The sequence below is a fragment of the Colias eurytheme genome, chromosome 6 (assembly GCF_061535395.1).
Source record: "Colias eurytheme isolate Ceu_HAF_F1 chromosome 6, ilColEury1 Martin Lab GWU primary, whole genome shotgun sequence".
Lineage (NCBI taxonomy): Eukaryota > Metazoa > Arthropoda > Insecta > Lepidoptera > Pieridae > Colias > Colias eurytheme.
This window is the reverse complement of record NC_142985.1, coordinates 7,555,867-7,583,008: the sequence shown is the minus strand read 5'-3', so window position 1 is coordinate 7,583,008 and position 27,142 is coordinate 7,555,867. Positions and strand designations below refer to the sequence as shown.

The 27,142-nt window shown below is 33.4% G+C and overlaps 1 protein-coding gene across 1 annotated transcript; it reads left to right on the top strand.

The window, feature by feature from the left end:
- The first annotated feature begins 4,028 nt into the window (after positions 1-4,028).
- LOC149907798 (C-Maf-inducing protein-like) lies at positions 4,029-25,793 on the top strand. The gene is made up of 14 exons (XM_090102894.1): positions 4,029-5,120; positions 12,589-12,822; positions 17,766-17,894; positions 18,301-18,351; positions 18,439-18,510; positions 18,689-18,778; positions 20,000-20,238; positions 21,051-21,269; positions 21,466-21,736; positions 22,073-22,171; positions 22,255-22,410; positions 22,698-22,853; positions 23,307-23,451; positions 23,658-25,793. Exons 1-14 carry the CDS (start codon positions 4,491-4,493, stop codon positions 23,780-23,782), a joined length of 2,616 nt encoding a protein of 871 aa, XP_089959020.1. The 5' UTR covers positions 4,029-4,490; the 3' UTR covers positions 23,783-25,793.
- Positions 25,794-27,142: the final 1,349 nt, after the last annotated feature.

The following is a 27,142-nucleotide window of genomic DNA, read 5'->3' as shown; positions in this document are numbered from 1 at the left end:
TGTTATGAACGTTTCCGTTTTTGTATAAATTATAGTCTTTACTTTACATCACGTAAAATATATCAATCACTTATGTGATAGGATTATTCCTAGTTAATGCTACTCAGATCACAGATGACTAAATACCTACTCATGTTCACTAAATTACTTGCAGTTGTATTATCTAGATTTAGGTGAAGTTAAATATTTTTTATGGATCGATAAATCTATTATTTAGTTACTCGCATCGACGTTACACAATGTCTAAACGATTATTTTGCTCATTTTGTTCATTAAAATTTTGTCAAATTTACAATGAAATCAAATACCATGTCCAAGCCTTTTTATTCCCATATAATAATAATGACGCGACACTTCAATAATGCTTTTATTTTCCGAAATTTACATACATTTTTCAGACCGGATATTATCATCAACAATGACACAATTATAATTATACAATCTTGCGTCACTTTTAAAAGTCGAATTATATTTACACTTGACCTAGGTATAATAATTAGGATTAACCGGTATGGGTGGGTAGGTGTGGGTCATTTATGTAAGGGTATGTATCGGTCAATTAAGGAAAGCTGGCATGTTCACAGTACTCACACTTATGCAATTTCACTTACAGTATGTTCAAAAATAAATGCGACTCTAGTTTCATTTTAGACTTGAATTGTAAAATGGGTGCGTTGTAGATAAATATATGCAAATATAATTATGTACTTATGAAAGCTCTCATAATTTACCTGTAAAATTATAATTTAAAAGTAAATCAATTGATGAAGTTAATTATTTATTCTAATAATAATCAATTGGATAAAAGTATTAATAATTATTCAATTATCAAATAATAATTAAATTTCAGGTCATAAAAACAATACAAATAACACGTGCGCTCACTCCCAACATACACCAGGGCCAATCCCTTCCAAAATGATAAAAACCTAAAAAAAATAGTAGTAGGATGAAACCCATTAGAAAAGGAGGAGAATGTGATAAAAATTAAAGGAAAAATAAATTACAAACAATCCGAGTTTGGGAGCTTTTAAGGCTAAAAAATGGTTTCTCTTGATTTCCAACAAAACTACAAGTCCTATGGAAAAAAGTTCAATGGCAAAGTTGTAGGTAATAAAAAGTACAAAAGTTGTACTTTTGTATTAACAAATTTTTCACATAACCTCAAAATTTAGGTGAAATATTAAAAAAACCAAGTTATTGGTTTTTTATTTCTTTTTCAAAAAAAAATTTTTTTCTACTATATTTGGTGAAAAGTTACCTTATTGTGTCTCAAATACACTGTAATTTATTTGATTGAAAATATTTATTTTTTCGCCTTATTTCAACTTAATACCAAAAAAACAACCTAATTTTCAATCGAAAATTCTGACGTCGAAATATCAGCTTTTTACAAAAAGTTTGGGGGCTTTTTGTTCGTTGAAATATCTACTTTCTAATGGTCTAAAATATAATATATACATTACCATAGTAAATTTACTCAGAAAATGCATACAAACAGTGTGATAATGAGCTTTTTTGGCAATGGCAAATTTCTCAAACGACCTGAAATGTTTTTATCGACATCATTTTGTTTATGTACATACTGTCAAATGTTAGCTGTGGTATCGTTACTTTGATCAGATGAAATTTTTTCTTTTGAAATGTTACCGAAAAGCCGATACAAGAGAAAATATAGAGTTCGAGAAGTGTGCCTGATTTAGTAAAAGCTCATTATCACACTGTTATTGGTAAAAATGTCGATTTTAGTCAAAATTTATATTTTTCTAACAAGATCCTTATCATCCAAATTTCCACCTTGGTGAGAAAAATTGACATTTCTAATGAAAATGAACAAAAAATTAAATGATTTTATTAAATACTGTAAAATAGTCTATAATTCTTCCATTTACTGTATCGCAAAATTCTTCATAGATTTTTAGATATTCGTACTACACCAATTACATCACCCTGTATTTATAAACAATTGCAAAATATGACACATACATAGGCCGGGAGATACTGACACAAAATTTCGGGTCATTTGTAACAGAATGGCGGTTCTACAGAGGTCTTATTACGCAATGACTAAAAGAAAAATGATGGTCAGAACGCTCGTACCGGCGGACTAGTTGCGTGGGCGTTAGTCGAACTCGTCGGATAAATAGCGAAAGTCAAACGATTTGTAACACAAAAATTTTAGAAGTTACCGATAGCCCATAAAAAAGATGTAGGCGGTAGTGTCATGCCATACTTTTCCGGTGTAACTTACAGCCCCCCATACCGACGCGATGCGTTGATTTAAAAAAAAAACAATTCAACCATTTGTACCAGGCTAACTTTTGCACAGGTAATCATCATCGTGCAGACATTTACGAAAATCGCCATGCCATACTTTTCGGACGATTCCAAATGGCCACCATACCGCCGAAAATCTGCAAAAAAAAAATTTTTTTTCGCCAAACAATTTGTACCAGTATTGCATTTGGATTTTTGGAGAGTATTTGATAAAATGTGACCATTATTATATTTGCCATACTTCTAGTAGGGGGAAAAAGTGCTGCCATACTTGAAAAATTAATTTATTCGTCACGTTTCAAAAATACGACTGTACAATACGTAAAATATTTTTTTACAGTATGGGATCATTATATTCTGTTTGTTTGTATACAATTCTACCTAGAAAAAAATATCGCAGAATGCAAACATGGGGCGGATGATTGTAAGACTTAAGCCAAGACGTAAAAAAAAATGAAAAGAATTGGCGATTTGTACCAGTACGGCATTTTTGGAAAGTATATGATGCAACGTGACCATTATTATATTTGCCATACTTTTAATAGAGGGAAAAATTAGTGCCATACTGCTACAAATCGTTCAAACTACGAATAAAATCTTACAATAAGAAAAAAATCTTATACGTCACCTCCCACAGGTATGGCATTATCACACTTCTATTTATAATCATTTAGGAGTTGTTGAAAAAAAATGAAGGGTGGTACAAATCGTTTGGCGAGAAAAAAAAATTCAAAAATTTGCAGATTTTCCGCGGTATGGCGACCATTTGGAATCGTCCGAAAAGTATGGCATGGCGATTTTAGTAAATGGCTGCACGACGATGGTTACCTGTGCAAAAGTTAGCCCGGTACAAATGGTTGAATTGTTTTTTTTTAAATCAACGCATTCACGTCGGTATGGCGGACTGTAAGTCACATCGTCAAAGTATGGCATGACACTACCGCCTACATCTTTTTTAATGGCTATCGGTAAATTCTAAAATTTTTGTGTTACAAATCGTTGGACTTTCGCTATTTATCCGACGAGTGTGACTAACGCCCACGCGACTAGTCCGCCGGTACCAGCGTTCTGACCATCATTTTTCTTTTTGTCATTGCGTACTAAGACCCCTCTAGACCGCCATCCTGTTACAAATGACCCGAAATTTTGTGTCAGTATCTCCCGGCCTAACATGTGCAATGTGTAAATGTGTTGACGTCCAGCTCTTCTTAATATACCTATAAGGGCTAAGGCTTTTCGTTCAATGTAGGTAACTATATATGATTATAAAAAATAATAGAACTTCTTGAACATTCTAGACATGAAAACAACTTGGAAAATAACGAGAACGACCGCTAGACATTCATACAGGGTGTTTCGCATGCGGACCGCTAGTTATTTATACAGGGCATCCCGCATGCAAATAATGTAACAAACTATAATATATTAGATATTAGACTTATTTACTATTATAATAAATTAATTATCATTAGTTTATAAGCTGCGGTAATAACAATCTAGGAAGGAGACTAGCATTATGCATATGCATACTGAAATAATATAAGCAATAAAGTTTTAAATTAACCGCCATCTACCGTACAATCACCAAATTACGAGTTGCTCTGGAACCAAACAAGTGACGGTTTGATGCTAAACCTATACTCCGACCATTCACTAGAAGTTCATAAAATATCCGTGCCGTGGCGTTTTACGTCATGAATTGCTATCGCGCATGTCTGGCGCACGTCAATAAAATACAAACAAGAAATCTACAATCGAGACCGTTAAATATACCTATAGTACGATGACAGCAGCAGCCAGTAGTGCTCCGTTTGCGCTCACTGCTTTGCATTAGTTTATTTGAGGCAGATTGTGTTTCGTTTTCAACGCATTGTAGAAAAATTCGTAGCGTTTATGCGGGAAATGATCTATTGGCCTTATCTATTTTCATAGTTGTACACAATGATCAGTTAGTTCAGTGCATTGGCGTTGGAAGCCTATTATGAAAGTGATATCTTTAACATCGATCACATTCGAGGGCTTAGACTGAATATGTGAGGATTTTGCCCATCTAGATAAAATGTAAGATGCAACATTTTAAATCCATGTTTTAGTTATTATATAGCATTTACAGTGAACGGCACAATTTTTTATGCTATTTTTCAAGTTAACACTGCATTTAAAGAAAAATGACTTAATTGTAAATTCAGACGCAAACAAACAGCGTTTTCACAATGCCATCTCATAGTCAGGAGATAAATATCGATATAAATTCGAATGAAGATTCTGGGTCTATAAACGAGCAAAAAGAGGACAAGAGCAAAGAAATGAAGTACGTAAACACAGATAGCATTGGAAACAATGCGCCAGCAGGCCTTAGCTCGGACCAAAAGTTGGCATTTGCGTTGCGAGATTTTTTGGGCCCGTCTAACATGGTTCTTGGCGAAGAATCGCCGTCTCCGTCCAATATTGAGCAAAAACTGCCTTACATAGATGAAATATTAGACACTGAAATAAATAATTCCGACGAGGAGCCTCAGACCTGTCAGGAAACGGAGGAAGTGTTAAATAACGCAGCATGCCGGTTGAGGCGCTGGCGTGCAGCGTCACGTAAACTTCGTAGACCTCGCATTATAGATAATTTGTGTGCTAGCAAAGAGTGTGGTGGTGCCGGGAAGAGTTTTAGTGGTGGGCATACGGATCTGGCGGACCGCTTGCGTAGCCTGGCTGCGACGGGCAGCATGTCTGCCTCGGCCGGGGAGTTGTTGTCCCTGGCGCCGCCGCAAGCCGCCGCCACAGCACCGCCCTCGCCGGGCTGTTTGCTGACACCGACCCTGGCTGATCAAAGCTCAGCTGAATATTTCGTAAGTTTTTATTATAAAATTGTACCTTAGATACAGTCGATTGCTCCTAATTTAACAAATTTCACAAAGCACGTGATGTCTGCAAATTAAATTCAATTATACTAATTGCATGATGTACCTACCTACATCATTAAAATATTTGTTAGGAATTTAAAAGAAATGTTTAAAAACATAGTGTTTTTTATGTATTTTGATACAATATTTTTAATCACCAGAATTTGATAAAAATTGTTTACTCATCTTTAGTAGGTACCTACCTACTAAAGATGAGCAAACAATTTTTCGATATATATCGTTTATAATAAAAGGAATATTATTACCTATTGACCGTTAGTTTAACGGAATGCTTCATGCTTGAAAAGTAGATTAAGGTAACTTAAAAAAAACTGTTATCAGGGTACTTACCCTTTTCAAAAATAAAACAAAGATATATCACTAGATTTACATTTGAATATGATAAAGTCATCTATAAGGTAGGTAGGTAAAGATCGTCTCAAAAATTGTATTATTGTTGTTAGACAATCTGAAATAGCAACATTTATTTAGCAATCATAGTAGGTACGTAGTAGAATGAAAGATGAGGAGGATACTTATAATAAGTACTTCCAATGAAGACACTTGCGATAACAGAACAGGCGATATGAAAGTTTATAATTTAAGCCATACTTTAGATACAGGAAGCTTGTTTTTTACTACCTATAAAGAACACTCTTAAAATCATGGCCATTCATCTACGCAACGCAGAGCACAAACGCATCACGTTTCAATATTTCTTTTTGACGTCAGTACTCAGTAGCGTTAAATTGCTTGCGATAAAAGTCTACTTTCACAACGTGAATACTTACTTACCTACCTACGGATTATTTAACTGCGTCTTTTGTGTGGATGTAGTACCTAGCCGTTAATCCTAACATCATTCACTAATTATTTTAATCAAAACATTTGAGAACCTTCTGTTTGGAACGCCAGATTATGTTGATTTATAATTTCACGAATTCTTCATTTAAGTACGCTATGATGTTTTGTAGAATCCAAATGAATCGGATGAATAATTTAAACTGCACTTTAGTATCGGTACATTGATATTCAAAATCAACGTCAATCATAAGCTGGGGTTCAAAGCCCCTCTTCAGTCAACACTAACAAATTAATACCTAAATACCTACTTATAAACACAATGTTTAACGCAAGAAATATTGAAAACTGTATAATTTTATAATATAAAATTCATTCACGCCATGTTGTGAAACGTGACTATATTTTAGATAACCCGATAAAAATATGAGATACAAAACGTACCTATTTGATGCAAATATAATGATCATTGTCATCAGCTCATGTTTGTTCCCAATGCAGAGACACGGGACTAAGGTTCCATGGGTATCCATGTTTCAATCCACCATACTGGCCAAGTGAGTACTGGCAGGTGTCATATGTGGTCGGACTTATATTGGTCATGCAGGTTGCCTAAAGATGTTTTGCTTCACAGTTTCGAGCCGTGGATACTGTGCAGAACTTGAAAAATCTATTTATTTGTTGCACGCGAAATATATAACTATCTGGAAATAATCTGTTCTACATCCTGACATTTCGGCTAAAGTCCCAGGTCCCAACTATTGAGCTACCATCGTTCAGGCTGATACTTATATCATCATGAAATTCCTAGGAAGCTCGAGGCCAAAAATTCAAATAGGTATCCGGTTGCGATTTTTTTCTATGTTTTAAACTGTAATTACGATATTGAGGTAAAACTGTTCATGCCCATTCCAGTCAATCGGCGGTTTCTATAACCGCAAAACAAATTTAATGACTTCTCAGGAATGTGTTTCCGATTCATGAATCAAACACACCGTGGCAGTAGGTTTCCATCTCCAATGCGCAGCAATTCTCAATGCTTTCAGCACGTCACTGATAAGTTGATAACAGTTACAGGAAGTACTGTCATTGTATTATTTCCACGGCCATATATTGATAAATATTTGCAGTCTACTTAATTATGAATGGTTAATATAGTTTATTATGTACAAATGTTTAACAGGACTGATGATGAGTTTAAGTACTCATTGACCGCGTCTTAATTTTTTGTCACATTAAAATATATAAAGCAATTTGTAAAAATTAACACATACTGTTAGTTACAAACCATGTTTTTATAGACTCATAAATTTTAAGGAAATTTGACAATCGTTATAGATAAGTGTTCTGTGTCTGAGTTGGCATAATACTAAATGATTGGCAGCATCTACTTCAATTTTGTTTACATCTGAAAGCAGAAAAGAAACATGGATAATATCTGTCCTGAGAATTCATGCAGTTCGTAGATTAGATTAGCGCCGGTCACGAAACATGCGATCACTTCATGGCGACCACGTGTCAAACTCTCCGTGTACATTGATTCGTCCCACGACATAATCAATAGAGAATAAAAAATACTTGAATGCGCTGATTCAAAAAATATTATAAAATATAAAATTATAAACGAGGACGCATGCATGTGATTAAATAAGTCGTTATACGTTTCGACAAATAAATTATTTTAGGTCAAGTCTTTGGTCGAAGAACAATACCTCCCACTGTTTCTAAGTGAGAATGGAGAGTTCACAAGGACTCTTCTTTTAAGTGTTAAGTACTTGTCACTTACACTAAATTAAGTGGTAACTGGTTAGCGTAAACATGCGATCGACAATACTGATGAGATGAGGAGATGACATAAGTATAGTATTTACTGGTAGAACTGACTTGTCATTTATTATTGAACGCATATAAATCCATCTAATACAATGACAAATAAAATATCTCCGTTCATTGAAGCGTATCTAAAGCACAAGTACATCGTTACTCCTAAGTACCTCGTACCTCGCCCTCCTGACCCAAATTTTAGGAACGACGTCATCGAACAGAAAGGCTAGAATGTGGGTCGATGGAACGGTAACCCGCTTGTGACCCACCCTCACCCGCGGCACACAACAACAATACATTAAATGGAAAAATAACCAGATCACCTGGCAATTGGCATCATACATTAAAATCACCCAAAAACCTAATTAGATAGCTTTACGCAAACCATGATAACGACTCGCTAGAGACTTTAGTGAGTAGATACCGTTGGAATATGAAACTTGTTTTGAATAAAATAAATAAACATCTCTATTACATAACACGAATTACATTCGGAAACATATGATTTCGAAGTGTCCTTGTGAGGGACCTTGTCAATAAATACAACTGGACAAAATGTTTTCATCTTTTGAAGTCTTTGTTATACAAAAGGAATGCCATTTTTGTTTTCATCTTCTATTCAATATCTACTTCTTCCTTAAATATAGAAATACACGCAAATTATTGATATTATATACCTATGCCATAATTATTGTGCTCTAACTTTGCATTCTGCACTGTGCATATTATATGTGTCTAAATCTTGATTTTCTTATAAGAAAATGTCTTATTCCTATCAAGCAATTAATGAAAGGTACGTACACTGTTTTAGGGAATTAGAACAAAAGGATTCAGCCTTTCTTACTTGTATAATCAACCGCATGAACAAGAAATCGTTTCTGAATACCAGTTTTGTATGAGTGGCATTCCTTGTAATTATTATTGAAATTTAAAGCCATTATACCAAAATATACAACGTCATAGCAGAATATCTACCTGCTTCAAAATATTTTTTACATCGTGCAATTTTATGATACAAATAATAATAATTATCTATAAGGAAAACGGACACAACTTGAGAGGATCACCGATTTGGTTATTTCGAATCATTCTAACGTTGTAGAGGGCAGTGAACGCGACAGACCTCAAATTTGATAGTCAATTATAAATTCAATTGTTAATCATCATTATCAGCATATTAAATAAATGTTTTATCTGCCTGTGAAGCTTCAAGTACAAGGTCAAAACTGACGTCAGACCAGATATTTCGTTAGTACGCTGCAGCAGTTGGCGCTAATATGCGTTTCCTTTTCGCTTCGATCTGCCACACCCACCATTAGATATCTATAGGTTAGATATTATTTATTAGTACACGAACCTCACCAACTTTATCTGGGTATTGCGTAATTGTTCCATTTTTAGGGTTCCGTAGCCAAAATGGCAAAAACGGAACCCTTATAGTTTCGTCATGTCCGTCTGTCCGTCTGTCCGTCTGTCACAGCCGATTTACTCGGAAACTATAAGTACTACAGTGATGAAATTTGATGGGAATATGTGTTGTATGAACCGCTACAAAAATATGACACTAAATAGTAAAAAAAAGAATTGGGGGTGGGGCCCCCCATACATGTAACTGAGGGATGAAATTTTTTTTTTCGATGTACATACCCGTGTGGGGTATCAATGGAAAGGTCTTTTAAAATGATATAAAGTTTTCTAAAAAACATTTTTCTTAAAGTGAACGGTTTTTGAGATATCAGCTCTCAAAGTCGTAAAAAGTATGTCCCCCCCCCTCTATTTTTATAACTACGGGGTATAAAATTCTAAAAAAAATAGAGGTGATGCATGCTAATTAACTCTTTCAACGATTTTTGGTTTGATCAAAGTATCTCTTATAGTTTTTGAGATAGGTTGATTTAACTGTAATTTATTATATTTGCTGCTACGGAACCCTTTGTGCGCGAGCCCGACTCGCACTTGGCCGGTTTTTTATTAAAGCACCTGTAACAAATATCGTTTTGATTGCCTAGGAACAAAAAAGCTTAGCCTGTTTTAAGTTCGTGTACTAATAAATAATAACCTAACATGGAAAATTTCTACAAACTTTATAGTTGGGTCGCTGATAGGTACAAAATAATAACGTCATTCATACTTTTGAAGTAGGTACCACACAGCTGTTATTTTTCATACTGTTGTCAGTATTGCCTATCAACGGACTAAACTTCATAACGTCTATTTAAAGCTTTGTCCATTAATCATAAATTGATAAACTACAATTGCAATTTATTCTCTTATGCTCCTCTCATAAAAACATTTTTTTTAATTATTAATTGTATTTTGATAGATATAATTTTTTAATTACATGTAGAATATAATATTATAGTACCTACGATTGATCTTTTTAAACTTATCTTTCCTACCTGTAGCTTTTTTTTGTGTAGTGTCGCTGTTAGCCCAGGAGGGCTTCTACAGCTTAGCCGGACTTATTGTCCTATAGTATTTTCTTGTATGTCCTATTGTTATAAATAGTTGTAGGACGATACGAAGAGTATGTATGTAAACAATTGATAATAATTAATTTTATATTATTCACAATTAACATCCGTTTGATGGCTGCAAACTACGTTTCATTGAATTCATGTAAATAATAAATATACCTACAGTGGAAATAATAGTATAAATTAGCATTCCTAAAAAATATTTATTTCTAATCTTATAAGTTTGGTTATCGCAATAATTACATACATAAATTTTACTTGATGTAAGTATATCATGAAATTTAACAACACATATAAAAGATACTTCACAGTTCACGTACAAATCTTACGAAATCTTTTTAATTTGATCAATACATAATAATATGAATTATTACCTACTTACATAATATTATTTATTTATTTATTTATTCATACTTAAGGTTCTCTATTTTATATCTTACTAGCTTCCGCCCGCGACTCCGTCCGCGCGGATGTCGGTCTTCGCGTGGATGGTTTATTTCTCCATTTTGAGTAACTCTGACAATAACATCTTATAAATATCTATTGGACCCAAATACGGCTAGGCCTATAATAACACCCAACGTGTGTTCGCGGTTCTACAGAACAACGTCTATGGATAAAACTGAAAAATTAAGATTATTTTTTTTCTACGTATTTTTCCAGGATAAAAAGTATCCTATTTTACGCCAAGGATAATAAGGTATAATTATACCAAGTTTCATCAAAATCGAACCGTTAGTTTTCACGTGATGTCTTCACATACAGACAGACAGACAGACAGACAGACAGACAGACAGACAGACATACAAAAATTTTTTTAATCACATATTTGGGTTTGGTATCGATCCAGTAACACCCCCTGCTATTTATTTTTTCAATACTTTCAATGTACAGAATTGACCCTTCTACAGATTTATTATATATGTATAGATGTATAGATGTATAGATGTATAGATAACTAGGTCCGTCATCAACATCTCGTCATCAATCGGTAACTACTTATTTTTTATTTTCATTAATTTGAAAAATCGTCGATTCACTTACTTATAACATTTGAGTAATGTTCCATTCAATTTATATATTATTTATTATTTAACATATTATGGTGACCGATTCTGATAAGATATATAAATAAATAATTCACGATATCAAAAGCTTACTTCAATATCAAGTACCTATTTGTGTATCTAACGTTTATATTTAACTATTGAAACGTTGCCAAGTCTGTATTGTAGGTATTTTAACTGTATATTTTGAAATTACAATTCTTAAGTAAATTTTTTCATACGAATTGCAATTTTGACGTTTGGAAAACCCAACATCGATACAGAATAACAAAAACATGTAACGTTTACAATAAGTTTAATCTACCCACGTCACTGGGTTAACAAAATATGTTGGATTATTTTTATTCTAGTAACTATAGTAGGTACCTTCTAATATAAAATATGTTAAGAAACACAGGTACCCTACTGAATAATTAAGTACTTGATTTAAATTTTATATGAATATTATAAATGCGAAAGTAACTCTGTCTGTCTGTCTGTTACACAATCACGCCTAAACTACTGAACCAATTTTCATGAAATTTGGTATGGAGAAATTTTGATACCCAAGAAAGGACATAGGCTACATTTTATCCCGGGAAAATGACGCAATCCCGGAATTCCCACGGGAACGGGAACTATGCGGGTTTTTCTTTGACTGCGCGGGCGAAGCCGCGGGCGGAAACCTAGTTGTATATAAAGGGTAGTTCTCACAATCACACTATTAAGACAAATTTATAAGATAATAGTTATTATTTAATATTAATTGATTCAATCATTTGCAATATGCGAATACATACCTACAATAGGTACTTAAATTATATAATATATCTTCAAAAATCAGTTTAATATTTTAAATGTCGATATCTTATTTCCAAAGCACACTGAATTATTATGCCTAGTGTGCGGAGGAGGATTAAATTTTAACAATTACCATTTTCGCATCTTGCATATCATTTAATTGTATAATTTGAATTTTAAATCAATAAGCTAATAGATGACTATGACGCAAGTTGATAATGTCCGTAATATTCATTTAATTGCATGTCAAATACCATAAAGAAACGTTTTTCCTATGATGTTGTAGGTGAAAGCAATTTTTAGGAGGTCGTCAGTCGTCACTAAGTCGTCCCATAATTACCTACACGAGGGGTTTTCGAAATTTTAAATATGTCCGCCATTTGTTGCTTAATTTTAAGCTGTACACTATCTATATTTTATTTTTGTATACCTACTTGTAATAAAGAATATATTTTTTTTGAACAGGGTTCGAGTCCGGAATGCTGTATTGACATCGTAGGGTCGAAGAACACAAATACAGTAGGCACTCCAGTACCCCCTCCTGGACCACGATATAAACTGGCAACTGAAGCGACCTTAAGAATATGTTCCTTCCAACACACAAGAACAGTGGTTGATAAAATTCTGGCAGCAAAATTCTTCCGAAGATGGGAAACGCATATTCTGTGCTTGTTAGAAGACCATATAGTTTCAAAGGCGGTGAGTAAATATTTTAAATATTTATGAGTAGGTATGTGTTTCCATCCTCATCATCCTTCAAATAATTATTAGGAAGAGAATTAAGAATGGTAAGAAATATGTTTTAGTTTGGACTGGACTGACGCCAGTGCGTGGTAGAGTTTTAATTTCCAAGTTAGTAAAAATTATTGTGTCAACCATGTTTCTACGATCTAACTAGGTATACTATTGAAATCGACAACAGCAAGCTTTCTAAGAAGAATCAAATCGAGGCGCCTTTTTGAGTCTCGTTTTAAATCGATTCAATATCCAAAATATGAAAAAGTACTTATAATTAAATTCCAAATTTGCAAACTTATTTTCAACATTATACACATACGTAACTTTCACTCATGCATATATTTTAAAACAGTTGTACAAACACTACATATACGTCAATTGATTACTCATTCAAATTGTAATTGAATTCCTCGATGTTGAATTCCAAGATATTCATTAACTAGAATCTAATTAGGTATGTGAATAACTCCAGTTTTTTAAAATATATCTATACTAATATTATAAAGAGGAAAAGTTTGTAAGTATGTATGTATGTATGTATGGTTTTCACGCAAAAACTACTGGACCGATTTCAAAAATTCTTTCACCATTAGAAAGCTGCATCTTTACTGAGCAACATAGGCTATATTGCATTTTCAAAAAAATTAGAGATCCTTACCAAAAATGCAATAAAGTAACCCAAGGTGTAAAAAAATCCTCAATAAAACTTCTGTCATCGCGTGCGCTGCGGAATCTATTGAAGATAGAACAAAAAAATGTTCTACGGTATTATAGAATGGATCAATATCTACAAGAAAGTCCGCGATACCATATGTCCATCTTCAGTAGTTATGTTACTACAACAACTTTTTTACGTTTTCAAAGTAAATAGAAGTGCCGACAGTAATCAAACCATGTTATCCATACACATATATTAATCCTTATCCCATTAAATGATGTTTTATTATATAGACTGTTTCAATACCAGCAAAATACTTTTTAAATGAAAAGAATTGGATATTCCATTCAAAAGATATAACGAATTTTTAAAAGTGTCAATCTTAAATCTACAGAAAATAGTAGGTATACTGTTCGAGCAGGCCGTAGTGCGGGGGTCACGGAGGAATTCTACCAATATGCGTCTTGACGGAACACAGTGGGGTTTTGGTCGGTAGGAATCCGACATAACCCACGGCCCCTCCGCCGGAGGCCGTGGGTATCTCTGAAAGATTTCCCCACTAAAACAAAAAAAAATAAAAAGGCCGTAGTGCGGGACGGGGTAAAGGTGATTTTCATGTGATTAAAATTTAAAACCTATAGTCCGACCTATAGTAGACTTTTCACTGTAACGATATCGCTATCTATGCGGGTGAAACCGCAGGGCATTGCTAACTAGTTATTGTATAAAAGAAATAATTTAAAATAAATAAAATGAAATCATATTTATAGTAAATTTGGAATATTTTAATGCAATTAGCAATCGAGTCGAGTTGAGTTCACACGTGTAATTCAGAATTAAATCAAATTCGTGAATCTTATCACAAAGTAAAAATAAACGAAATACATATTTAAATATGTGTTCATTTAATTAATTCTATATAATTAATTAAAACTTGGCACTTAGCGTATTTAAATTATATTTTTTATCACAAACTTAGAACGAGGTCAATAAATAGGTAGATAAGAGAACGCACGTGCGTCATAAGCACCGCTAAGTTTAATAAACATAATATAAAACTTACAAAGGCTATTATGCAATGTTAATCACTTATCCATTAATACTATTAATAGTTTTGTAATTTTAGATTATAAATAAGTACAGAAGAATAACAAGTTTTAGCTACACATGTAATTATTATAAGTCCATAATAATTATTCGTTACTTACGTTAGATCATGGATGTACCTATTGTTTATTGTCCATCATAGAAATAATTATGATCGTATGATGGTTTGAATATCCTTGATCCCTTCACTTGATTTTACGTGCAATTCTTATTAGTATTTTATTACTTTCATTAAATGATTTATAATTATTGTATAAAATAATAAATAAAAAGTTAAAACACATTATTAAATTAAATTAACTAACTACTTAGTTTATAATTAATTTTTAACTTTAAATTTAATTCGATTTTGCAGATTAAATATGCCTATATGCCTTGTTTCTTATATAAGTAATTAATATTTTAGCATGTATATTATACAAGTACCTAATAAACACAAATAAATCTCCAAGGAGCTATTTTTAACAATTTTATATAACTAAAAGCCATAGGAATACATTTAAAGGCCACTTATGTGGGTTACCAAACAGAGACAAAACAACAAAGTACTTAATTACAGTTTTTATTATACAACACCTGATTTGCGTCATTGCATCGTAATAGTAGAGCGGTAGTATGTATGTACTGTGGTAGGTACCATGCGTGATTTTAACCTCGTATCGTACTCATACATTTAAATTGATATAAATAGGCTTGCTAATGTTGTATGCATTTATTTGAAATGAATTTGAACTGTTTATTTGTTTAGAGAGAGAGAGAGAGAGTTACAAGTATAGGCATTTGCATTGGAGTTAAAAGCTGTCAATTTTCACGTACCTATTTGTAAGTTAACTAATAGATACTTGCGGTTTTGATTTCGAATGTTGAATCTAGGTGTCTAGAGCAAGGAAAATCGTCAAAAGACTAAAGAGAAATAAAGTATTAACAAAACAATTCTTATAACAAAATTTGCACTCTCTGCCTGCTAAACTCTTTTTATTTGCATATGTACACACTAGTCACTAAGTAATATGCAAGCAATTTGATAAAAATACTAAATGGTGTCCTAATTGTGGGTAGGTAGGGTGGTGAGAATTTCACTGTATCGTTCAAAATAACATAAGCAAAAAAAAACCGGGTTGCACTCCGGGAGTGCCGGCAGAAGTGAAAACTTGATTATTAACGTTGAGACTTGAGCATGTTTGATATCCATCCGTCTTACGCTTTTTCGATCAGGTCACGTGTCCTGACGCGAGTTTAAGATTTTATACCCATTACAGAAAAAGTGCTCAACGCCGCTAAAGAAGTTTTCACTTCAAAAGACGGGCTGTACTCCGGGAGTGCCGGCAGAAGTGAAAACTTGATTATTAACGTTGAGACTTGAGCATGTTTGATATCCATCCGTCTTACGCTTTTTCGAGGTCACGTGTCCTGACGCGAGTTTAAGATTTTATACCCATTACAGAAAAAGTGCTCAACGCCGCTAAAGAAGTTTTCACTTCAATAAATTAAATGTCCACTATCATGACATTTACATAACACTGAAAAAATGAACTTGTAAATAAAATGTTATCTAGGTATTACCTACAATACGATTTGGCTATTGCATACGAGTATTTTCTCACGTTACTACTTTTTACTTCAAATTTTCCTATTTCCTCACGAGTTTCGAATACAGTTTAACATTTTTTGCGTAATAATGAGCGCTGCCAAAAAATTTATACGTCTTGTGTATCCGGAGAATACACGATGGGTTTGCGAGTGAATGGTATTCGTTGATGTCGTATAGATGGGTATCGAGTATAATGCAAAACCAGATATAGAGTGCTGTATCAATGGCGTCCGATGTTAGTGTTCGAATAAGGCCAACGGGCCGCGAGACTGCGAGCACGGGATGAGGCGATGACGTCACAAGTAACCTCGCGACTCGGGCCCGTACTCTGCTGGGCCATTGCTCCGACGCCGACGTCACGCGCGCAGGCCACTGCGGCCCGTAGCGTAAATATACAAATGCACCGCCCATGTCCCCCTTTTTGGTACTTCACTCTGAAGCCTCCATAAAGCGTGACCTGATTTCATCAACACCAACTTTAAGGTCTTTTGTTGCTTATGCCCTACAGACCACAAGAGCTCTATCTGTTTAAGCTTATATATATACTATAATCGATTACAGCGTAATAATAGGTATATCCAAACAATCACTACATAGTATAAAACAAAGTCGCTTTTCCTGTCCCTATGTCCCTATGTCCCTTTGTACGCTTAAATATTTGAAACTACGCAACGGATTTTGATGCGGTTTTTTTAATAGATAGAGTGATTCAAGAGGAAAGTTTATATGTATAATAACATCCATTAAATAATGGAGAAGTAGTGTTATTTTTGAGGTTTCTAATGTGATGTCGTAAATAATTACATTTTTTCCGCTTACATTGCAAACGCAGGCTGAACCCTACGAGTTTTATCAAAATAATGTACTAAGTATTATACACATTGAAAAGGTCTACAGAAAAGTCTGCGATGGTATATGTCTATCTCTTATGGATAACCCACAATAACTTTTTTTTGTCATTTACTTTTTACGACAAATTATGGCTTATTTTCGATGCGATTTTAACCAATACAGCATTAATACTTAACCAATTAAATACCTTGAATACATTGTTCATTTAATATAGATCTATATGGCCCGTATGATTACATCGTATGATTTAAGTGAATATTTTCGAAGATATTACAGATTTAAAAATTGCGGGACGTAGCGTTTGCGGCGGTACCGGCCGTCTGCCCGGCTATCTATTTTATACCCGTGCCACAGCCCGTGCGAAGCCGGAGCGGGCCGCTATGTTTTTATATACAACGTTCAGAGTTTTTCTGTAGTGTATTTAGTATCTGCATTGCACCCGTGCGAAGCCGGGGCGGGTCGCTAGTTTAGGTATTTATATATTAAATATTCACATAACGTTTGGAATCACGTCAGAGGTTATTTAAATGAGTTGTTGAACCATGTATAATAATATATAACTTTATAAAAACTATGAGTTTTGTATGCGCAACACGGAAGACATATTATTAGATATAGGTACATATATAGTTCTTCAGTTTTGATTACTAAATTTTCCAAATATGTGAATATTTTATAACAATTAACATCTTTCAGCCCTATGGACAACTGGAAAAGCCGCTGTCTTACAGCTGTATGCAAGAGGTATACTGTATATCACGGTGGGACCCGGCGAGGAAGTATTGCTTACGGATAGTCATGCCTCATGGTTCACTCCTTTTGCAGGTATTTAACAGTTAAAATGTTATCAGTCATCTCTATATTATACACCGTTAATTTTCGTATGTTATGTGCGATAAACTGCATGTGTATTTATCGCTGTCATTTTGAATTATCTTGATAAACAAGTACTTTTTCAATTCCATGAAAAATACTTTAATGTTATCATATTTTTATGGAAAAGAGGTAATGTGGAACAATCGTTTGATCGTACTCGTAGAAATGGCAAGTAAATGTTTGCTGTAATGAAACACTACAATCGCCTTTTTGTAAATTCACTTTTTTGCATTTGCGAACGTGCAGCTCGACGTGATTTATAAACACTTCAATGAATTTTAATAAGCCATTCCTTTCATATGTAGGTATCTTTTTATGCATATCTACATATTATGTAATGTATGTCATGTTTCAGGCAAATGATGCATATACGAGGGATCAATGGTACTATTCCATAGTGTGGAGGGTAAGTTAATTTAAAAGTCAAAATAATGCATTACGAAACTACTGCCCTAAAAAGACAAACAAATAATTTGACTTCTTTCAATTTCAGAGAAACATGATAAGATATCGGAATCTATTGACGAAATCTGTAAGAAAAGAAATCGTATTAAAGGAGTTAAAGGTTGGTACCTATATTATCCTTAAGATCAAAAATTTGTTTTAAGTCTTTCTTTAAATAATTTAAAGTTACTGTTTACTTTACATAAAGCTCAGCCTCTGACCCTCAATCAATGGATACAAAATTTTCTAGAAGGTAGTTTCATATTTGTTTCGGTAAATTTGAAATTAACGTTTCGCAGAACATGGTAGACTTCGTGATGACAACACCGTTGCAAGATGAATGTGTGACGCGGACGCCTCTGCAAATACTAACCGATTTACTTTCAGAGGTAATCTTTCTTATAAATGTTTATTTCATGATCTGTCGTCCATTTTCATGATGGATTTGAAAAAAAATTAATGAATTTATGCTTGAAGATAAGACAATAGAAAATAATAAATCACTGTTTGTCGCTTAAATTAAACTTAAGGAGCTAAGGTCGGAAAACAAGTACCTATCCAAAAAGACAACATAATATTAATTGTATGAGATATAGTTTTAATGTTAAAGCAACTCATGATGTTGTTAACCTATCATTCTCATAATATATTTTTTCTGTACAAGGAAGGTGGTCTTTAAATTAATAGCGTAGGAACAAAAAACATCTTACTGAAAATTTCCACTCAATTTTACTATAGTAAAATGAGGAAAAATATTAAACATAAAAAGTTCGACCCAATCTAAACCAAGATTATTTGAATTTGTGAGAAGAGGAATTTGTGACCTCTTTGTTCTAATCCTTTAAGTACCTACTCCTTTCCATCACTTACAGAAATTGCGCTTGACTTTATTTCATTAATAATGGACATAAAATTTACGTAGCCTGCTTTAACATTTACGCATGTAGCACATAATTATCAACTCATTAATGCACATAATGACTTATCCATACATTTCTGTACACATATAGATGATGTTATTACGATGTGACGTAAACCGATGCTTTTTTGCGAACCATTTGGACTTATTACATTTGTATCGAGCACTTTAAATCATAAGATCAAAGGTCTCATCAAGTAAAGTCCATTTTGATCGTAGTTATATTTCTTCGGAATATTACACATATATGTATATCAGTTCCTCGTATGTAATTACTTTCTTTATGACTCATTATCTCGCTTGGAGAAATCGAGGTCGACATTGCAAGTTTATTTCCTTTAGAAGTATGACAAATGCTCCATCTTGTGAATGAATGGCGTAAGAAATAAGCTGGGTGGTTAAACTTCCATTTTGAATTGAATGATTTTGAACAATAGAAAATTATTAAGGAAAAAGTGTAACTATGTTCGTCATCGTGATGTTTACTGTTATCAGCTTATGCAAAGTTGTAGGAATATGAATATTATAGAATCCATAAAATAGCTCATAATATCCTACACCTACAAATATTTTTAATTAAATTTCATTGAATACATTAAAATTGACAAGTAATAACTTTAATATCTCTCTAAAAATTGAACTATATAGACAACATAATGAGGACACAACTAACTCTAAATCTATTTTTTAGAACAAAGACAGTCCAGATTGGGAAGAATGGGCAGAGATAACCACCAGTGCCGCATCTCCTCTACTAGCTGAAAGGGGAGTGAATGGGGAGCTATGTGCCCTCTTAGCCCGCCTCTGCAGGCTGCGGCCTCGCTCAGCTCCTCTGCCAGCTCTAGCACCACCAGTGAGACGAGTGCTTACGAGAAATGTGGACTTCGGAAAGGCACCACATGCAAGGCAGTTCGTCAGAGATTACATCAGGTAAAATTCATACTCCGTCTATAAATAGTCTTATGTTAGAACGTCCTTTTATAAGAAAAACGATTTTTCAATTTATCTGCACTTTACTATGTGTCCTTTTTTGCTTTAATTGCGGTTAATATTATCAAGGAATGCTCCGGTTTTTCTATTCGACATAATCAACTCAATGATTTGCCTTGACAATTTGAATGACACCTTATTAATATCTCTATTTTATTACAGACTTCGGCTGGCCTAAGGCCTATTAAGGCCGACGTGAAGGATATTCAAGTCGTTATATCTTTGAACAGCGATTTGTTTATACTTTGTTATCTATTATACACCCTGCGAAGTGTGCTAATGTTGTTGCTTGATACGAATGGCTTACGACTCCTTTGTTTCTATTTATTTTCATTATTGGTACCTACATAGTATGAATCATAATTATTCACGTCGATAGCATTAGACTTGCATAATTTAAAACCACAATACTATTGAAAATTATATAATGTAGGTAAATGTGCAGGAAAATATATTATTTATCATTTCAGTATGAGATCAGATGATGATCATTTGTTACTTACTCGTACAATTCTAGAAATATTATTATAATGGTTAATGGAATATATTTGAAACATGTTTGAAACTGATGTAAAGTGCTTATGAATCTTACCTTTAACGCAGACTCATTATTTTTAAAAGCATAACATTCATTGAGGATAGAACTTACTATACCTACATAATTAGTTTGTCAGTGAGATCAATCGCTCTAAATTGTACATTATCGTACCTACTTAGTTACCAAAATGCTTATCCTGTTTTTTTATTTGCAGTGCCTTAAGTGCTCACAATTCGGGGCCGAGTCTTGTCCGTCGCTTCGTGGAAGTGACGCACGGCAACCGCGCAACGTGCCCGCACCCACGGGCCGCCCCCAACTTGGCCGCGGTTGTTCTAGCCGCTATAGATGATCACTATCGGAATTACACTATGCCACATCAATGCGATGATACTGAGCATGAAGTGCTTTGCTTCGCTGATATCTTGGAGCATATGTGAGTAAAGCTATTCTGATTTAACGCGTAGGAGGAACGTCTTAACGATTCCAAGGTTGTTTCTTACTTACAATAAAATATAATGATGTAAAACATATTTAATTGATTGAGTAATCGTCCGCAAGCACATTGCCCATAAATTCGCTGTCTAACATTTTATTATTATCTGGCCAATTAACCAAATATCTCCGCACAGGTGTGAATACGAAGACTGGCTATCAGTGGTCGGCGGGGTGCTCCAACCAGTGCCACTATGTGCAAACGCAATGGCGTGTCCCCGTATCGCGTTCCGGCTGGGCAACGTGCTGAGCGCGCTGTCCCGGGACCAGCGGTGCGCGGTGCACGGCTGCGTGTCCCCCGCAAGGGCTGCTCGACCCTGCCCACCGTCGTGGTTACGAGCGGCTGCACCGTCGGATCCCTTGCTGTCGCTACCGCATACTAAGCTGTGCCAGCTCTGGGGTGATATGGTAGCTATTTTTTTTAAATTGCTAAGTTTTGAGCAGGTATTATACATAGGCTAGGAATGAGGGTGGATCCCGAGTCAGTACAGATAGGTATTATAGTGAAGGTCAGTGGATTTGAGTCGTAAAAGTAAAAGCGAAATGGAATGCGATAACATGGTAAGAACCATTTCAATATCCAGGAATTGGAGTGGCTTAATATCGAAACACAAACTTATCAAACCAACGACGTTTGCTATCGCATTGCAATTACGAGTATTAATACGTGTAGTTAGATATTTGTTACTAGTTAATTAATTATTATTAATTAGTTCTTCAAAACGTGCATTTGTCCTGTTACAGGTGCAGGGGTTAATTAACTGTTGCTGCAAGAGGAAAAGTTTCCTACAGAGCATGAGTAAACAACTACCGGACTTTATTATTGTTGCATTTACGGAACACGTATGTATATTTTGCACACCTGTAATATTGCAACTGTTCAACAAATATGTGTAGATACTGATAACGTTTTATTTTTATTACAGCCAGCAGCTTTAGAATCACTATGCCTCATGCTCGAGTGGGAGGTAGCCAGTGGTGAACAAACTCAGTTGGAAATTATAGCAGCTTTACAGGGAACACAATTAGGAAAACAATATTATACAGATTTGTGCGAACGGCAGAAAACACTACAGAAGCTGGTAAATTTTCCATGTATTAAAACCAGAATAAGTCCTATAAAATTTCCTATTACAACGGAAACGCAACTTCCATTTGCCTAACAGGTTTTTAAATGTTAGTTTATATTTTGTTTGTTTTACAAATATCAAGGATAAACAGTAACAGTCAGCCGTTAAGCGCACCCATTTACATTGACGTATTCTATAAAATTATTTATTCTAACACTAACGTTCATCCTGATATATTATTTAGATTTCCTTATCGAATATGCTCGAACTTTCTGAAACAAAGAACTATTTCCTTACAGCAAGCTCACGGAGGTCCTAAGCGTTTGGCATTGCCAGTGCGAGCGACTGACGAAGATGTAGCAGCATTATTAGAGGCTGGATCTCTCGGCAACTTAGAATGTTTAAGTCTCGCTTTCACAAGCGTAACAAGCGCGTGCGCACATCATCTTATCAAAGTGAGAACTCGTGGTTGATTATTATTATTAGATTTATAATATACGGAGCGTAATATAAACATTTGTAGTGGATTACAATGTAGAAAGCTATAATTTATCTAACATATTCTGCATATATACAATTGTTATTCGATATGACAGAAACCTCCACGATTCCTATTAAAAAAAAAATGTGTGCGTGTACTAGTGTTCACACGTAAGAAGTGAAACTTCTTTATGACCTTATTTTTCAAATAATAATTTACTATATGCAACTTGACAGAAATACGTCGAATCACGCGTGGTAGGGATAAGAACAAGATGGCTTGTACTTAACGGAAAAATGTCACGTGTAACGAAAAAATGTTCCACTAAATTTTTTTCCAACCCGGATAAAGAAGTTTCACTTCAAAATTAGGTTTTCTTCAGCAATATTTTTTTTAAATTATTAAGATGAATTTTTGTTATTTACAGTTACCTTCACTTCGATATCTAAACCTATGGGCTACAAAGTTTGGCGACAGTGGCGTTCAGTTAATCGCAGAACATTTACCGCGTCTGCAAGTTTTAAATCTTTGTGAGACACCAGTGTCTGATAAGGGCATAGAGGCGCTATCAGGTAAAAATATACATTTACACAATATAATATAATGGTTATAATTTCTATAAGCCCCGCCTTATGTCCCGTATCGAATAGGATACAATAGTTTTTAGTTTTTACAATAGATAGAGTTCGTTCCAGCGCTTTACTCAATTATTTCGCTAGAGTAAAATTTACCATTTTAATTAAAATTGTATCATCTATCTTTTTATTCTTCATTTTAGGTCTATCGAGTCTCCGCAGAATAAATCTAAACAGTACAAAATTATCGGCTGAGGCGTTCGAGACGTTGCGGCAACGGTTACCGCAGCTGCAGGAATACGACGTTCGGTACACTGAAGCGTGGTGACGAAATCATCACACCACTTTTTACGGCCAACATAATTAGCATATAAATTGTTACGCTTATCAACCTTTTGTAAAAGTGGAAGAATACCTTCTTTCATTGTGGCGAATCGCAAAATTGAGTCACAGCAAGATTAGAATACATTATGTTAAAACGTCATTTTAATGCATACTTATAAGATTAGATCGTACACGGCACAACCATACTTAGCATTTATCCATTAAATATTCTGGATTATGTTGGTGCGCACGCGTGTTATCGTTATGTTGTTGAATGGAGGATGAGAGGATTAATAAATGTAATGTGTTAAACGTACATTTATAATTTCCAATCAGTTGCATTTATTTACATTTGCAAAACTATTATAGAAATAGGAATTGTAATCGGGTTAGAATAAAACTAATAAATTTAAATAAACTTAGTTTAAATTTCAGATGGTCTAAACGAATTATAAATGTATTAGTTTCGGGGGTATCAATTCAACTGGGAGATAATTTTAAATATGCATATTTATTTGTAACCAACAAAAGTATTAATATCTAGTTCTACTTCAATTATAATTTAGTTTTGTTATAGACAAATAAAATCTCGAATTTCTCATTTCGAATTCGTGCATTTGTTTATTCCAGCACAGTTAATTAGATAAATTTTATATTTTATTAGGTCACACAAGCCTACCTAGTTATATAGAACATAACTTACCTTATAAAGTTTAATGAAAATATGTCGTATCTGTTTGAATGTATCTATTGCTTTTATTGTTGTATTTATTTTTTTCCTATTTGGTGAATACTCTTTTTTTGTGTTTAATGAAATTATTTGCTATTTATGTTAAAAGAGGTCAGTTATTTATAAATCAAAATTTATGTTTATCAATAGATTTAAAGACAACATCGATAAATTGATCTTTATTGTTTTATGGAGAAGACAAAATTATCGGTCGAGATAATAATCTTGTTCGATTGATAATTTTAATATTGACGATAAACAATGATACGTTTCAAAAGGCGCTCCCAATAAATGGGTCCACGATTTCAGTTCAAATTCCACACTAATTTTCCAAATGCAATGAAATTTTTATTTTACGATCCGACGAATTAAATTTTATATTTTATCATTTAAATATTAAGTTTGTTAATAGAATACCTATTAGTGAAATCGGAGACAGAGTAAACATATTAAACACCAACTGCCTACTGGTTCAGTGAACTTGTTTTAAAGTGAGTGATTTAAAAGTATTATACGATTAATATAAATTAAGATATTTGGGCTGTGAGAAATATGGGAAATTGGTATGAATGAGATACTGCGATTGTGTTCTAAGTAATGTACCTACGTCTTGTAAGTGTATTCCCGCCGTAATATTTAATTATTTCTGTACCCTGCGTTACAATACGACAAACCAAAAAAATAGATGAAGATGAAATTGATTTTATTTAAATTTATTCATGATTCAAGCAATAAAAATAGATAACAGACGTTTCTAGTTAGTTGAACATTACAGTGAAATAAAATTTCCTAAATAGAATTTAATCATAGATTTTTAATTGTCACGTGTTCGTTTATCAGGAATATATGGCATTAATTACTTCCGAGTTCCGAATATTGGATTATACGCACATAACTACAAAACTGCAAACTGCAAAAGTTCCATTCAAAGGTTAACTGATAAATATATCAAACACAAGACCAGAGAAATATCGCTTTTATGATTTGATAAATCTTTTAAAATGAAAATAGATGTGGAAATTTTTGTAGTTATTCAGTAATGTAAAAATTGTTATAAGTTAGCTAAGTAAACTCCAATATGTTATGCTCCTTGTTATTAAAATTAATTTAATATAGTTCATATAAATTCTTCTTAAAATATGGCAAATTATTCTCGCTCTTTGGAGATTCTCTTAGTAAATTTAATACGCACTCGGTAATGATAATTTATATGATGAAGAGGTTAAGACTTATTCAATGTTGTAAGTACCTATGCAGTTTTTTAATAAAAGAATTATTAATGGAACACTGTATTTTATTTCGATACATTATAATATTTCGCAATCCGACAATTTAAAAATAATATTTATTTAAACCCTTGACCTATGAACATAAATCAATACTTAAATTTAAACCGTAATTACTATGAACAGCCTGATCGGCCATGAAGTGAAGTAAATAATAATTTCAAGTGGAAAATCATTTTTCTACTACCAATTTTATGGTGAGTTTGATAAGAAGTCTTCATATTCGTACATATATATTTTATTTCTTTTACTTTATACATTTATCCTAAATATTTTATCATAAGTATAATATGTAATTATTCTAAACATAATTATTAATATATCCGAGTACCAAACAAGCTACCAAGGTACTTCACAAGTATATCGATGTAACCAAAGAGGGGTTAGGGTAGAAATGAGGATTTCAGTTTTATATATAAATGGCGATGTGTTTGGTACGCGGTCTAAAAAGCAAAACTTATTTACAGGAACCTATATGTTTTAAAAAACCGAGCGATTGTTCTGATGTTTTTATTGCATTACTATCTTTTAACTATGTTAGCACGCGCCCAAGAATGACACATTGGCCGGATTAAGATAACACATTTTACTTTCTTATCAAAAAAACATACGCAATCAAGTAATTATCCTCCCTGTCAATCGCTCGCTTCGTGGAAATACTATTACTCTAATTTATATATAGATATTAAAATTAAAGGCATATTAATGAATGTATAAAAATTAAATCTATACAATTTAGTCGCTGACAAAATCGCAGTTGTTAAATGAAATACGTCTAAGTGTTGAATCTTAAAAATAATACACATTACATCGTGTTAAATAATAAATAATGCCGTGTAGATTCTTTTGGCGCCTACATTGCTTTAATAAAACAATAACAAGATTATTTCTCTCCGTCTTCACAATAAAATGAATTGTATTGTTTACATAATTTCATATCACATATATACTTTAAGTCAATTATATATTATCACAATATGTAAACAAAAACTGGAGTAAACAACAGCAAGTTAATGAAGTCATACATTTTTGTAAAGTACATATATACAAAATTCTGATGATTAAGATCTTTACCCTCTAAGCTTTTTGATGTATGGTGAATAAAATAAGAAACGATCAATTGTGTAAGACTTAAGTCATTAAGATTTCATACAAAAATAAATTTAATTCAATTTTTTAAATAAAATATAATATTTACTAAAATTTGTCCGAAGTATCGGTACGTAACTAGTTTTCCACTCGTTTAAACGGAAAAACTAACGGCAATTTTTTTACCAGGTGACGCGTCATTGCTTGCGTTTTTATTTGTATAAGTACAAAACGTCTACTTTTTATACATTTTTTTATG